The sequence below is a fragment of the Podarcis muralis genome, chromosome 3 (genome assembly GCF_964188315.1).
Source record: "Podarcis muralis chromosome 3, rPodMur119.hap1.1, whole genome shotgun sequence".
NCBI lineage: Eukaryota > Metazoa > Chordata > Lepidosauria > Squamata > Lacertidae > Podarcis > Podarcis muralis.
In genome coordinates this window covers 71,370,032-71,386,870 of record NC_135657.1, presented here as the reverse complement: position 1 = coordinate 71,386,870, position 16,839 = coordinate 71,370,032, and the positions used below count along the sequence as shown (strand labels likewise).

Here is a 16,839-nt window from a genome sequence, read left to right as displayed (position 1 = left end):
GGGTGAAGTCTCGCCCGCGAGGACACGCGCCTCCCTTTGCAATCCCGGGGCTGGCAGTCTGGAGCCCCCTCTCCCGCTCGTGCCAAGGCCACCGTGGGCCAGATTCCCTCGCTCCCTCCCTTCCAGTGGGAGGCGCCTCCGGGACAGAGCCAGCTCCCAGCAATGGCACTAACACGGGACCGGGGCATGGCCAGGAGGCTCCTCTTGCAGGGGCTGCACAAGGGCAGCCGCGCGCAACAGGGCCGCTCGCCCCACGCGCCTCCACCCAGCCGCCCACCGAACCCTCCGGCCGCATTTTACTAGATTGTTTATTATTTTGTAGTGGGCGGGGGAGGGAAGAGCAGCTGGGCCAATCGCGGGAGCCCCCGCCTAGACGGACGGCACCTTCCGAGCAATGCGAAAAGAGGGCGGGCCCCTGCGGTCACGCGCTTATTTAGAGAATGACATCATCCCTTGGCGCGCGGCAACCGAGCTTGGTGGCGATGGGGCGGGGTCGAGGGAGGAGCCAGGGAGTTGGGGCGGGGCCGGAGGGAGGGGAGGGGAGGGGCTTGGAGGAGAGGCGGCTTGTGCATAGAGCAGGATTGTGGGGAGAAGGAGGTCTATTGTGGCGCTGCGTTCCCAGCCCGGGCAGCTTCCCCTTCTTCTCCCCGCTGCGCCCAGGGTGGCAGCGCGAGGGCTGAAGAGGCGCGTTGCGAGGGAAACAAAGGCAGCCGTGCGGGCCCCGCGGGGTCAGCAGCTGCAGAAGGCACTGTCAACAGCGCACGGGCGCTGAATGAAGGGAAGCGACCCAGCGGGTTCCTCTGCTGCGGAGCGCTATTGGGGGACAGGCGGGGTGGGGGGAGACCCCCTTCAGGGCGGAAGGTCGCCCGCTGACCTTTACGCGCCTTGCCCGGGCGTGCTGGCTCAGCAGCGCCGAGAGGTGCGCCGTTTTGCGCCTCCCTCGGTGGTCCCGTCGCCGTGTTTGCACCAGCGGAAGAAAGTTAGAGGGCTAGTAACAGGAGGAGGCGCAGAGAGAGCCAGATTGGTCCTTCAAATTACCGCTCCGCCAATGATCGTTTCCGCAAGGAGCCCTTAGAAATACCGCTGACCTATAACGCGGAGATGGCGCAATGGTTCGTCTGTTGTGCAGGCAGTCCTCCCGCGCGGGCTGCTGCAAGCCGTGTTGCTAAGCTTTCAGGGGACGCTTTCATTTGCCCGTTTCGCATTACCTAAGCAAAGCAGGCTGGTTAAACTCTTTCAGAAATGTCTGCGCTTGGATCACGCGAGGTGCAAATAACTAATAATCACGCTGCAATTAGGGGTTCATTATGTGTCATTATCCCTATTTACCTATGGACAAACTGAGGCAGAAACCGGTTGTGTCGCTTATGCAAGGTCACAAAGGGTGTCACCAACAAGGCAAGGAACAGAATGCCTGTATCCTCAGTCTTAGTCTCTTCCTAGCCATGTGAATGCTTTAGGTGACACACTACCTCTGGCAGTTCATTCAGACTAGAGATGGGGAATCTGCAGCTTCCCACCTGGCACTGGAGGACATCTATCATCCCTCACCCTGCAGGCTGGGACTGAGGGCAGTTCTGTCCAATTATACCTCCAGGGCCTGCTATAAAAAAACAAATGTAAAATATAGCTTTACGTTGTAATGCCAAATGATTGTCTTTCTACAACCTGGAAAGACCACCTCTGCATCTTCTGAATGGGTAGCTGTGTTGCTGCAAATACAGAAGAGTCTTGTGGTGTCTCAAAGATTAACAAGTATAATAGGACCAGGGCTGGCCCAAGACATTTGGGCACCTGAGACAGATCCCGAAATGGCACAGCCCTCCGCACCAGGGAAGAAGGGGTGGGGGAAGATCTACATCAGGAACAAGGGGGTGGGAAAGACTGACATTGAGATTTGCTGTCCTGGTGAATCCTCCCATCTGGGGCAGACACCTCACCTTGCCTCATGGGTGGGCCGGCCCTGAACAAAGATCTACACCAGGACATGCTGGCCCTATAGATCCTACGACCTGAGGCCTCCCCTTGCCTCATTTGCAGTGACTATTCACAAAGCAGGGCAGGTGATAACATAAATAACATGGTTGGCTATGCTCTCCCTCCATGATCAGCAGCTGCATGCTTCTGAAGAGCAATTCCTGGAAACTGTAAGAGGGAAGAGTGCTCTTGCACTCAAGGCCTACTTGTAGGCTTCCCACAGGCATCTGGTTGTAAGAACAGGCTGTTGGACCAGATGGGCCACTGACCTGATCCAGCAGGCTCTTCTTGTGTCCTTATGGTGAACTAATTGTTATATGAACCCTCTTATCCTGATTCAAGCCATTGATATTAGAATTGAAACACACGATAATTTGTAATCCAGCTGTTTCACACTGTTGTCTCCCTTTGAAGGTCCTTTGTTGAAGAATAGCCATGGGAGTAGCCATGGGAGTAGCTTGGGAGGTTGAAATTTCCCCCTACTGTTTTTTAAATGTTGCCATTTTTGTTGTCAGGGTTGTGTCTATTTACTCTTGTGCACAGAAAATAGGCCTTAGGTAGAATGTAGAAGGGCAGCATCTATGCGACATTGGAAGATAATGAGTGAGTAAATTAACCCTCAGTGTTTTGGCTAACATTGTTCATTAGGTCTTGTACTCGTGTTGCTTCAGTAGATAAGGGGACAGAGTTGGCACCTGGTTTTGTTGTGGCATCTGGTCACGGTGTTTGTGTCTCTGTTTTGTGGCCTCTTGTTGGGTATCTGTTTTAGATCAGGGGGCTGACTGTAAACAATGTAAGCAAGGCTACCACCCCATCTTACAAAAGAGGAGTGCCATTATCCAGGATGGGCTATAGATCCTTGGTGGTATGTTGCAGTGGTTTTCACCTTTTCCTTTAAAAAAAAGCAAAAACCAAAAACCAAAGCCCCTAGGCTCTGCCCCTTTAACAATTATGCACCTCTAAGGAATTTAACAGGAAAGCATTGCCAGGCATTGCAAATTCACGGGAAAGCTAAACCTGCTGAGTTTCTGTCACTTGTGCAGCATAATACCAAAGCCTCCAATATTATAATTGTTGTTGTACCCATTACGGAAGCAGCCTCACTCAAAAACCCATCTTTCAATAATAGCTGGAGCCAGATATCTGCCAACAGGCAGACACAATAATATTTTCACATCAATATTGAATTTTGTTTGACTCCCAGTAAAACAGCACCAGTGATATTTTAGGGACAATGAGTACGACAATTCAAAGATATGAGGTGCGGGGCACATTTCCTCATATCATGTGGACATCTTTTCATAGTTGCTCATCTTTCACATTTATTGTCCTGTTGTTTTTGTAGCACTGAAGAGTGAATAGAGCTTTCCTTACCTATCTTTTTGATCCCATTCATTATTTGTATGCCCACGTCATGTATCTTCTTACTCATCTTTGTTTGAAGATCAATAGCCCCAGTCTTTTCAATTCCTTCTAGGATGGACAGTTTTATTAAAGTCATTTTTGTTCAGTGGCTCTGTTCTACTTCTTCTTTACACATAGATCAACCTGTCCTATTGGGATATTTTTTTTATTTGTTTTAGTCAAAATATAACACAATCCAAGGCAGGAATGAGAATGGCCTCTGAGCTCTGCGCTGAACTAACCTGTTTAATCCTGCCTCTACACTGTGGACATAACCTACCATAGACTGAAAGTTGATCAAGTTATTCCATCTTCCCAGAGAGCCACAAGTAATATAGTTTAATGATATGGGGCTAGAAGATTTGTTGCTGCCCCTCCAAACTATCACTCCCAGGATTCTTTGGAAGGAATGATAAAATATGAACACCGCCCCAATATATTTCTAGAGCAGGGAAGGGAACTTACAACCCTTCAGATGTTGTTAGATTTCAACTCATCATCCCTCACCATTGTCTATGGGAATTGGACTAGAACAACATCTTGGGGATGGAAGCAGAGGTTCTCTATCCCTGACCCAAAATGAAACAACCTAACCTTACAACTGTGAAACCATTAGTTCTTTAAAAATTTCTCAATTTTTTGTGGAATTAAAGAATGGGTACTTAGTATGCTTACATCCCACCTGCATTCCATATAAAGAAATGATGGACCAGGCCTTTTCAGTATAAGAAGAGAAACTGGAAGTGGATATATTTATTGAAATGATGCTAGTATGACTAGAACAGTAGTAATCCTGCAACAAGGACTCCTGTTCAAAGAACTCTGAACAAAGAGCTTTGATTTTATAGTCTCTAAATGTGAATATGGCAATGGGTAACCAGAATTGCCACTTGACTGGTTTAAAACCACCCTGGCTGGTTTTGTGTGTGTGTGTGTGCGCACACGCACACACTTTCAAACTCATACACAGTGACGGATAAGTACTTTGGCAACTGGCTTGGTGGGTTCCAAGTGTTGCAGTCTGCCCTGAATGTAACACATAAAATTACAGTATTTGGATATTCTTCATTTGGTTATTGCTAGGTTAGTTCCAGAGTCAACAGGCCCTGAGAGATAAAGGGAGACAATGAAGTGGAAAGTATCAAATCCTAACTACAGAAAAACGATAGAACTGCAGGCTCATGTTCCCAAGAGTCCCAGTGCAATGTGGGGTTCCACAAATGAGACTTGAGAGATCCATGAAGAGCACAGTGTTCCACTGCAAGTGAAGCCTCAGGATACCTGCTTGCAGTAATAGTGGAGCAAATTGCTCCAGGTGGCTCAGGCAAACTGAGCAAAACCATATCCTACAGGGAGTAGAGGTTTTGCTCTTTTAAGGACTGCCATATGTCCAGAATTTCTTGGACATATCCAGGACTCCCCTGCCAAAAATAGAATCCAGGCAGAATTTGGTTAAAATGTCTGGGAAATACAGGCATATGGCAGCCCATATCAGTGCAGATTTTTTTACGAATTTCCCAAAAAATAGAGTTCAACAACTTCGCCCCCCCCAAAAAAAGCTCCAGATTTTGTGTCTGGGTTTTCCCTTTTTGAAATATGGCAACCCTAGTTTTTTGTTTCTTTTTGAAACCCAGCCAATATATATTGGTAGAAAATTCCTTATCAGCTCCAAATATGAGAGTGTATGAGGTCCTAAATGTGAAAAAAAAACACCATTCTGTCTTTACAAAATACATTTAATTAGAATGAAAGTCTGAGTCACCTTTATCCATAACCCTCGGCTCCATCTGAAAAACCCTTTTAAGACCACAACTGTGGGCCCAAATGAAAATAGTAAGTAATATATTTAAATTTTGTTTTGAAACTGGACAAGTTCTGTGAAAAGTAGGGTTAAGGTGTTAGTGATACAAAGGAAAAGCATAGGAAGGAGGTGGTGGTCCTGGGACCCTGTGCTACATTTTGCTTGTGTTTGCATTTGATGTCACTGAGGCTACAGAGAGCAAAGCAGTTTGGACTGGGCCTATGCACAAAGCTCTTCCAGTGGATAGTAGTTTAAAGGTAAAGGTAAAGGTACCCCTGCCCGTACGGGCCAGTCATGTCCGACTCTGGGGTTGTGCGCCCATCTCACTTAAGAGGCCGGGGGCCAGCGCTGTCCGGAGACACTTCCGGGTCACGTGGCCAGCGTGACGAAGCTGCTCTGGCGAGCCAGCACCAGCGCAGCACACGGAAACGCCGTTTACCTTCCCGCTATAAAGCGGTACCTATTTATCTACTTGCACTTAGGGTGCTTTCGAACTGCTAGGTGGGCAGGAGCTGGGACCGAAAGACGGGAGCTCACCCTGCCGCGGGGATTCGAATCGCCGACCATACGATCGGCAAGCCCTAGGCACTGTGGTTTTACCCACAGCGCCACCCGCGTCCCGGATAGTAGTTTAAGAACATATAAATGAACCTTGCTGAATCTGACTGAAGTGCTATCTCAGGTATGGGGAACCTCTTGCCTGCAAGGCTTGTGTCTCAAACCATGCCTTTCTGCCCCATTATCTGACATCTCAAGTGATGTCATGTCTTGGCCAGGTAAACACATGGTTCTGCTCCAGTATCCTGTTTCCCAAACTGCCCAACCAGATGCCTCTGGGATACACAAAATATCCACATTGTAATACTGCCCCCACCTCCATAAGTTAGCTCTGATATGCACATAGAATGGAATTCCTCCGCATTTACCATAGCCCCTATTTATATCAGTGTCAAAGTAGCCACATGTTCTGCCTTATGGAGGACGGTCCTGCATTAGATAGAGTCCTCTATCTGAAAGGCTGTTGGAAGTTGATGGCTGGAATATTTCTGTGTATTCGCAATGTATTTTTCTATTTCTTTTTTTAAGAGATGTATTGTGGTTTTTTTGTTCTGTTTTCTTTTTCTAAGTTTTTTGTGTGTGTTGATTTTAAACCAGTAAAGATTGAATTAAAAAGAAAGAAGAAGGGGGGTGCTGCTAATGGATGAAGAATCATGTGGGGGAGAGGAGGGGGGAGCCTTGAAGTTGTCAATCAACAGTTAGTACCTGGGCAGTAATTCTAAATGTGCATATATACACAAAAGTTAGGGGGGAATTATGCGAATTGTTAGTAGCTAATGAAACATGGTGCAAGATCAATTATCAGTTACAAATTCGAGACTGTATGGGAATTAACTGAAGTCAGTCCTGGATAAAGTGAACCCTTTATCTGTTTGAATGAAATGTTGACTCTTTCACAGCCTCTCCACTATTTAAACAAGGTAGTGTTTAAACAGAGCACTTTCGGAATAAACATCAGGGAGGGGATGAGATTTTTAAAATGTAAGAAAGCGCTGTTAATTTCCAATCTAGTTCATATTGTACAGTGTGAGGAAGTGATGTCAATTTATAACTACCAACTTACTTGAAATGAAATGTTCAGAATCATTGTAAAGGGTGCAGTGACTGTTTCTGCTGAATAATATTTTAAAACCATTATCATCCAGCTGGATCATGAAATTATATATAAACCACTGTAAGAAAATGCTGCCCAGTTCACTTGGAAATAAGTATGCATGGGAATGAAGTCATTTAAAAAATCGATTATTTCCCCACATTACTTCAACCCATTCTATCTGGATACTTGAGTGTTACATAAATGTAGTCCAAGATCTTGCAGTCAATTGCTGATATTGTGTTATCTAGAATAAACAGTGGTGAAAAGGTCTTCATGGGAATTCTGAATCTGGGCCAAAACACATACATAATGTTGCAACCTGGTGGTGTTATTTACTTAAGGATCCCAATAAATAAAGGTAAAGGCCCAACTCTTACTTGGTTATGGCCAAAGAAAAATCACATGTACATCAACATTAACATGTACATCAAAATAAGGCATTTTTACACCCATCTGTTTCAGTTGGACAACAGAGCACATGTATAGTTCTCACTCACTTAAATTAATGGTATGTAATGGGTATTTTATGTATACCTATAAAATCTACTATATTTATAGAAAAGGCAAAGTAATCACTTTTGTTATCTAATTACTTGCCCTCCCCCTATCACGATTTTGTAGTCACCTAGTGCTGGGTGGGTGGCTGTGATTAAAACAAAACTGACCTATTTATGCTCTGTGTTTGGGAATAAATCTGGTTGATTTTAATGAAACTTCAGTACACATACATAGAATTGGGCCACACATCAGATTTCTGTAAGGGGTACATTTTGTCTCACCAGAAAAAAATGCCTTGCTATGCATCTGCATACTCTTAATATCTGACCACCATTAGATTCTTAGCACTTACTAAGCAGGAACAATGAAGCAGATTTTCCTTTAATGTTTGAACCTTTTACCAGAGTTTGTTAACTTATCCGTTTATTCATTCATTATCGCATGACTTTCTCCAAAGAAATGGGAAATGGGAAAGACACATCTAAACATGTCTAAATTCCTCTCAGTGTTAAAAAAGTGTGAAAATTAAAATACGCTTCCGTTAGCGGTTACTTTTGAATTTTCAAACATTAGCCTTAGCTTGAACTGCCAGAAGGATTGCCTTAGTTGCCACCTTTGCAGCAGAAACTCCAGCATCACTGCAGAAAGCTCCAACAGCTACTGCTTTGTAAAAGAAAAGGCATTGTTGTGTTTCCAACCCAACCACATGTTTTGTAGCAAAACAACAGAGAACTGCAAAGATTGTCCCCAACGTTCCAGCGCATGAAAAAGTGGTCAGCACGTGCCCACACAACTTCTGTGTTTTCTAAGCTCTGCTTTAAAGGTAAGAGGTCCGAGTGGAAGGGAAAGATTGAGGGCGAGGGCAGTAAACAAAACATGGGGAAACGTTGTTCCAACAAAACAAAACAAAAGCTAAGGTAGCACGTAGTAACAAACACAACCCAGATCTCCTAAGACACAGCTCTTTATTAATGCATTGTTTCTTTAAATCCCTGCTCCTCCATGAATGGCTCCATTTGCTGATTTTTAACAGCGATGCGTTTTTCCAAGGGTTAAAGGCAGGCGACCGAGAGCGCCTGTTGGCTGAGATGCCTCCAGATAGCCAGCCTTGCACTGGCGCTGGCAGCTCGCTCGCCCCTCCCGCCGACGACGCAAGGCCTTCCCACTTGGTGGGTGGAGCCCAGGCTGCTGCTACCGGGTTAGGTTGTGGCTCCCTGCGTGTGTCTATAACTTTGTGTTGCCGCCGCTGGTTGTTAGGAGAAGGAATGTGGAAGTCAGCAGAGCGGAGGGCGGCGGGCTGCTCGCGCGAGCTGCAGAGGCGCCCTTCGTCCCCGCCAGTGGCGCCTCCTCCTCCTCCTGCGCTTCTTCCAGGCAGGGGGATCATCCGCGTCGCTTTGTTTTAAAGGCTTCTTCCTCTGCCTAAGGCGAGACGAGCTGGAGGGAACCGTGCTAGCAGGAGCCATACAGCAAGAGCAGCAGCAGCAGCAACGCTGCGTCTTCCTATTCCTCCTGTGAATTCCGACCTGGATTTTCCGCCGTCCGAGCTGCTCGCCGCTGCTTGGAACCTGCCGCTCGCTCGCCCGCTCGCCCCTTCGTCCCTCCCTCCCTCCCTCTCTCCCTCCGCCTGCGTGACCTCCCGCTCTGCCTTTTCGCCAAGGCTTGTTTAAATGACTTGAGTGAAAGAGGGGAAACTGTCAAGATGGCAGCAGCAGGAGCGAGGAGGTGATGAGCGGGGTGGTGTGGATGCTGGAACGAAAACCTTGGCAGCCCTAAAGGACGAGGACTCCGGGCTTCTGGACCTGTTGGAAGACCGGCGATTTGACTTGTCTTCGCTCTCTTTCCCTCTCTCTTTCCCCCACGTTGAAGATTCGGATTTTTTTAAAACCACAGCAGAGCGTGAGTTTCCCGGTGTTGTTGTTTCCCCCCTCTGCGCCCCCTTTTTGGGTTTTTGTTTTTGCTTTTTGGGGGGCGAAGAGGAATGGAGCAGGCGCGATCGGGTGCGTTTTAAGACTTCAGTTTCCCAGCTAAGCTGTTTCGAAGTCAGCGGCGGAGAAGGACTCCTGGAGCCGAGCAGAAAGCGCCCGCCAAATCAACAAGCAAGAAGAGACTCGTGGCTCCCTCTTTATTTTTAGGCGTGCGGAGGGGGAGAGAGCCCGCGGGAAGTGGTCTCTTTAATACATACCGCGAGATGCGATTGGAGCAATCCTGCACGGGGTGAAAGATAAACAAACACACGGGCGCGCCGCCGCGGAGATTTGCTTTCCCACTCTGCAAGGGTTGGGTGTTTTTTTTTTTGGGGGGGGGCTGTTTCTTGCAAAATCGGCGCTCCTCAGGATCCCGAGGAAGAAGACGCACCTGGAGCCGGCTTGACCACCTGATCGTTTCTTTTTCCCGATTGATTTTATTGGTTGTTGTTGCTGGCGGTAGGGAAGGAGAGGTGGCGGGGTGAAAAGGAGGCGGCCGGACCTTTAATGGAGCGTGGCATGTTTGTACAACCTCGCTGATCGCTGCTACTAGGAGGTGCGAGAGGAGGAGGAGGCGGCGGAGGAGGAGGGACGGCCGAGGTGTGGATCGGGCTCCTCTTCCCTGACATCCCCACTTGGCAGCGGATCGGCAGGCAGGCAGAGCAGCCTCCAGAGCGGGGGAGAGGCCAAGATGGCAGAGGCGTCTCCCCCCGCCCCCTTGTCCCCCGTGGACGTGGACCTGGACCCCGAGTTCGAGCCCCAGAGCCGCCCGCGCTCCTGTACGTGGCCCCTGCAGAGGCCTGAGCTGCAGGCGAGCCCGGCCAAGCCCGCGGGGGAAGCGGGCGCCGACGCCGCCTCCATGATCCCCGAGGAGGACGACGACGTCGACGACGAGGAGCAAGGGGGCAGCTCGGCCATGGCCGTCGGAGACGCCGTCCCTAGCGGCGGCGGCAGCGAGGCGCTGGCCCCGGAGGACACGGCCCGCCTGCTGGCGCCTTTCTCGGGGCTGTCCGGCGACGGGTCCGGCCAGGGCGCCAGGGCGACGAGCGGAGGGCAGCAGCCGCAGCAGCCGGGGGCGAGCGGGGCGGCGGCGGCGCCGAGGAAATGCTCGTCCCGCCGAAACGCGTGGGGAAACTTGTCCTACGCGGACCTGATCACTCGCGCCATCGAGAGCTCCCCGGAGAAGCGCCTCACCCTCTCGCAGATCTACGAGTGGATGGTGCGCTGCGTGCCCTACTTCAAGGATAAGGGCGACAGCAACAGCTCGGCCGGCTGGAAGGTGAGCGCGCGGCGGGCGGGGAGGAAAGTTGGTGGTCGGCCGGGCGGGTGGCTGTGCGAACGGGATCTCCTGTGTGGGTCACACGCTCTCTCCAGTCTCGTATTCCTTTCTTACTTTTCCTCAAAGTAGTGGGTCGGAATGGATCTATCTGAAGGCAAAGCACCCCCCCCCCACTCCATTGCAGGATGTACATGATCCTCACGCGCAAGATCTTCTGTGTTAATTAGTGCAGAAAAACGACCACCCCTCTCTATCTCCGTTTGTTTCCCAGTCATAACAAGCGCCAGCGCTGAACCTCCCCTCAGAACGCATTGAAAGGGCGGGAAAATTCCTACTCTTTTAAAGCTCTCAAAAAACAGAACCAAAATGCCGTCGTGGTTTCTGAGGGTGGGAAAAAGTGGTTCACGAGTGTTAAGGTGGGGGGGGGAGGACCTGGTTTTTGTTCAGTGTTACAAGTGACTTTGTGAGAGTAGGGTCTATTTAACTCCGTTTTTGACCCAACAAAACTTGAGTTCTCTGACATGCACTTGAACTGGTTTTTCGTGGTCAAGATCAGCAAGCCTTGCTTAAAAAAGAAACCTCACAAAAACCACCACCAAACACACTTGACCCACATCATCAACTAACCCACATTTCTAGATTATAGCCTTCTGTTGGTAGGAGGTGGAGGAGATGCCCGTGTGGAAAAGGTGACTGCGTGGACATGTTCACAGAGCGCTTTCTCTCATGCAGTGCACCCACCCGTGCGGATCTCCCCTTCTCCCCTAGGCTTTAGGCCTGGTTCATCCCATCCACAGGGTGTGATGGGGCAATTGCAGAACAACTTTCCAAAACTAGTTCTTTGCTGTCCTCTGCAAGGGTGACCCTCTCGGTGTTATGAGGAAACATCAGCGCCTCTCTCTCAGGGATCCTGCTTCAGGATCAGTCCATAAGGGTTCTTTAAGAGCACCTTTACTTTGCCTGGCTTAGGCTCTGATCTCGGCACCTGCTGCTGCCTAAGCTAGACCAATGTCTTCTCAGTCAAACGCGACCTGTGGTCCCCTCCTGTGTTAGCAAAGCAGGAAGCTTCTAACTTATGCCAGAAATGAGAAAGAGCATGTCAGTGGGGTGTCTATTTACATGTTGGTGTGGTGTGTTTGTGCTTGTTATTTTCTAGTAGCCAAGACTTGTGGCTAAACCCCTAAACTGTGGAATCGGTACTGTTCAGCAGATAGGGAAGCAAAACAATCCCCTGTTTAAATCTGCCATGTGGGAGACTGTCCTTTGTTTGATGGGATTATATGCATGCAGCAGCCTCTGAACCTACTGAGCTAAAAAATAAGTGAGGACATCGCTTGCTTTTTGTATTTCTCAATATTTGTGTATTTACACTGCCACAGTCTTTTATTTTACATTTTAAATTCCTTTGTTCAGCAAAAGACAAGACCCAAGAAATGGAAATTAAGAACACTTTTAAATAGCAAGCAATGTAAATAAGTGCATCTAGAGAGGGCAGGATAGTATTTTTAAAAAGCAAACAAACCCAGAACCTCAAGATGCTAAATAGTTAAGAGTTATAGAAAGCAATATCTGTTGCTAGTGGCGTGAACTGGATAGCTATTTCTTCACATTAAATAGCCACACAGATTATGGCATTACGTGCATCGGTATGTAAAAGGCACCCCACAGCCTTTTAAATAGTGCTATACAATAACTTGAGCTAGGAATTATAACTCCTGTTTGTACTCACGTACTGTCTTTTGTTGCTGGTGACATTTTAACACATAAATGAGATGTGGAACACTGGCACTTTTTGAAATGCTTCCGTCTGCTAGTATTACAAATATATACCATTCTACTTACATCACCCATGCTTCTTAGAGGTAGTTGCTTAGACAGGACAAAAGTTTTGCAATGGTCAGGCACTATGATTTTGTATGCAGAGGGTCCCAGATTTGGTCTTTAACAGCTCTAGGTAGGGGTAGGAAAGACTCCTGTCTGAAAACGTGCGCAGCTCTCGCCAGTCACTGTAGCTAGTTGGACTAATGGTCTGATTTGGTATAAGGCAGCTTGCGACAATCGGCAGCTGCTGCCAGTGACTTACAGTGGCTGGGTGTTTGAGCCCCACCAGCAAATGTCTGCACCATAGTGGCACAGCACATGGTTTCTGTTCAGAAGGTCCCAAGTTCAACCCTGGAAGATCCTCCTGTCTCTCAAACCATGAAGTGCCAAGAATCTTAATGGTCTACAAAGGCAGCTTTCTATGCCGCAGATTAATAGGATTCTCCTCCTGCAAAATGCTTTTTCGGAAGGAAGTACCAATGAACGTGGGTGAAATTTGACTAATTCATACTTAGGATAGACCCACTGAAATCAGTTGACTTAAGTCCACTGATTTCACTGGGTCTGCCTTGAATATGACCATAACTAACATTGATATCATCCTGTGGTTTTGTGTGTTCACTTTGGAGTAAGCCTCATTGAACAAGATGGGACATCTGCTCCACTGAATATGCATAGGATCACACTCATGGCACATTGAAGCTCCATGGCACAGTTGAAGCTTATATAGGGTTTGCCGTTTGGGGACCGGCTGCACATTATGCACAGATAATTGTGTACTGGAACTCCAGTCCTCATATTTTATTTTTTATTTTTTAAAAAGCTTCTTAGGAGGAGGCACCTGAGAGTGTTACCCTTGTCATTACTGCCATTTTCCCATTCCAAAGCCTTTTCCCTGTTGGTGTTTAAAATGCTAGCCTACCACATAAACTGGAATGGGCAGAGGAAGAACCATGTAAGTTGCCTTGAGCATCTTGAGGAAGGGTGGAAGAAAATAATAGTCATTTTGCCCTTTCTCCCTTCATGCCACCCAGCCACAGGCCATGGTGGATTGCCACGGGGAGAACATGCCATGCAGGATCAATCCTATCTAGTTCAGCATCCTGTTCTCACAGTGACCAACCAGGTGTCCATGAAGCCACGACGCAGGACACGAGCACAATAGCATTCTCCACATTAGTGATTCCCAACATCTGATATTTAGAGGCATCCGGATTATGATAATAGAAGCAATATAGACATTATGACTAGCAGCCATTGATAGTCTCCTCCTCCATGAATTTGTCTAATACCCTTCTAAAGCCCTTTAAGTTGGTGGCTGTCACTATATCTTGTGGAAGTGAATTCCATATTTTAACTCTGTACCGTGTGAAGACATATTCACTATCCCCTTGACTCTGCCAGTTTTCAACTTCACTGGATGACCCCGAGTTCTGTCCATCTTCTCTCTTTCAACTTGCAACCCCCTTTGAGTTTCTTGGAGGGAGGGTTTAATGAAACATGATATTTGAGTAAAAGTTGCTCTGAAAACCCATATCCCTCTGTCCCTCCTCTTCTCAGTTCCTGCTGAACCATTTGTTCTGTGTAAACAAAGTGCTAAGCCAGCAAAGCAAAAGATGACTATTTGCACTGGAGATGACCAGCCTTCACCCAGGGAGATGTGGATGCTATGACAGAGGCTTATTATTGCACATGGTGTACGCACCTCTATTGTCTTTGTTCACAGGTTCTGCAAGGTTTTGTAGACCTCCAAGAGCCAGCAAAACCTGTTTGACCAGAACTATTGGTAGGACAAAAGAAATGTGTGCACTACGTAACCGATGATGCCTCTGTCGTACCACCCTCAACTCCCTTTGAAAAGATTGTATTTAATGCTAGTGCTTCTCAGAGTCAGCCCACTGAAATTAATTAACCTAAGTTAATCATAGCCATTAATTTCAGTGGGTCTACCCTAAGGTCTGTCCCCATCCATAAACACATAAAATAGGAACCACTTCATGCATTACCAAATTCCTGTATTGGCAGGCATTCCTACACAACACTTTTCCCCCTCCGAAGTCAACAATTTGCATCTCCTGTGTAATAGCGATCACACCCAGGACTGGTGTCAGTGCATCTGTACATGTAATTAATCTGCCATGGTCATGTGGCACACCTGTGTGCACGTTAGAATTTTAGAGTTGTAGAGTTGGAAGGGACTGTGAGGATCATCTAGTCCAGCTCACTGCAATGCAGGAATTCTTTTGCCCGACATGGGAACACACAGAGATTAAGAGATGCACGCTGTACCGACTGAGTTACGTTATTTTCTTCATGAATGTGCCTATTGAGTGAGAATTTTGTAATTTATGGTGAAGTGGCCCTGAGTTTTTTTACACAGTTGAAGAAGAGTAGCAAGAAAATATTTTCTTTCATATTTAATATGTGACTGTGTTTTCACATGAAAAATATATATACAGGTAATAAATATGGAAAGAAGGTGTTGATACAACACAGAACCATAGCAGATTTATTTTCTATTACAGTGGCCAAGAATAAATGCCGTGACTTTTTGCATTTGCTCAAATGTTGCCTATTGGACTTGCCTGATGCAGATCCCATGTACAAAGATTTTATACAGCTACAGTATCCGTCTTAGAGGCATGAATGAGTCCATGCATTCAGAATTCTATTAAATTTACAATGAAACTGTTTTCCTCTTAAATATTTTCATTTGATGGGAATAAAACAGAATGTAGACTGTTCAGTGGAAACAAGTCATTTGGAAGTTACCTCAAGGTTTCTATTAGTAACCTTTTCATGTGTTCCAACTTCTCTGTAGGACACACCAGTAGAAGCTTAAATACAAACGAAGGGCTTTCAATCGTTGTGAACTGAGCATGGAAGGATCTCATAATTCAATACTAATAATAAGTAATGTCCAGCAGTTTAAAACAAGGGAGTGGTTATGTCATACAATACACATGTATTTTTGCATCATGTGCTGCATTTCCAAGAGTTACCATAAATGCACCATAAAAATGCCATAAAGTTTAGACGTGGGATGTCAGTTGTTGCTCTTCTGACAGAGCCTGCGTCGTTAGCAGATGTAGTTGTTTGGAGTCCAATCTGTAGTGCCAAAGCCTTTTAAGCAGCTTCCTTAAGAAAACTTTCGTATCAAATGGGCTACAGAGGATCGGTTAAAACAACAACATGTAGCAACATGGAGGACTGTACTGAATTTATGCTCATTGATTTCAATAGCAGCATACTCTAGACCATGCAGCAAAGTGCTTACATTAATTAGATTGCTAAGCATAGTTGAAACATTTCTAACCATTTATAATTTTAATTTGATATTGATTTCATTTATGAGCAGCCTTAACTGGTACTTTGAGCTAATTAAAATGTTAAAAACTTGGATCCCTGGATACTTGGTGATATGTTAGTTCAGAAATTTTGCAATAACCTCTAGCATGACCTTACTGGAGGAGGAGACCAAACTAGACCTGTGAAACCTTGTTTGTTTTTAGGGAACTTAGGCAGGCCAAAATAGATGCTACTATCTTTTATCCGCGAGGCATTTTCTCATCTAATAGAAATGAATTATGAACTGCCCATGGGAAAGTACTGGAAAGCCTTCTTTAAAAAAACATTAATTTTCTTACCTTTATATCCTGCCTTCTGTCTGTCATGGAGTCAAAGTGGTGTAGATGTGGTTCTCAGACGATTGCCCTCCAGGTACTGGTCATATCCAAACCTTCAGCACAGTGTTGGCCTTGTGTGCCTTGCTTCAGAGTAATCTGAGTAGCTTCCCTGGTTTATGTAGAACAATGGAGAAACAAGTATTCGTTTAGACTTGTACCTCCATGGGTCAGAGCTGATCACACAAACATGATGGCTATGGCAGAGAAAGTAGGGGACCTTATAGCTAGGGTTTTTTAGTTGTTGTTTTTTCTACATTCTGTACTCTTAGCTTGGACTTACTTTTAAAAATCAAATTATTAAGCAGATTCATTGCACTGAGAATGTTTATGTACTACTTCAGAAGTGCACCACTTTGAAGTTGTCTGTGTTGAAAAGGACACATCTTAATGATTTGGAACATTTTTTTACTTGGAGTGTGTGAGATACTAGTATACAACAAACAGACTGTTCTATCCCCACCCCCCAAAAAAACTTTTATGGGTTTAAAAAAGGATAATGATAATTAATTATACAAATAAATAGACTGTCTTCTTGTAATGTGTAAATAACAAAATCGCACAATAAATTTGCAGAAATATATAAGGCACCTGGTTCATTACTAGTGGTCTGTACTGAGGAATTTGCAGGTGACATGTCTATCATGCGGCAGTTTGAGTGAAGGTAAATTCATTGTCCGGTCCATACCTAAGCTTACAGTGCATCAAGCTACTTACTTTTGAAAGACATGGAATTGCCACATTTTATATTTGACCAT

The 16,839-nt window shown here is 46.2% G+C and overlaps 1 protein-coding gene across 2 annotated transcripts in view; it reads left to right on the top strand.

Annotated features, from left to right (window-relative positions):
• Nucleotides 1–8,533: 8,533 nt before the first annotated feature.
• FOXO3 (forkhead box O3) overlaps nt 8,534–16,839 on the top strand; it is a 110,503-nt gene continuing 102,197 nt past the window's right edge. The window contains exon 1 of one of the 2 annotated variants that reach the window (XR_003705856.2): nt 8,534–10,577. Coding sequence is in view for 1 of the 2 variants with exons in the window: in XM_028723120.2 (XP_028578953.2) it covers nt 9,990–10,577 (588 nt within the window). In the remaining variant the exon portion in view is untranslated. The remainder of the gene's footprint in view (nt 10,578–16,839) is intronic. The other variant, XM_028723120.2, reaches the window with a different exon arrangement.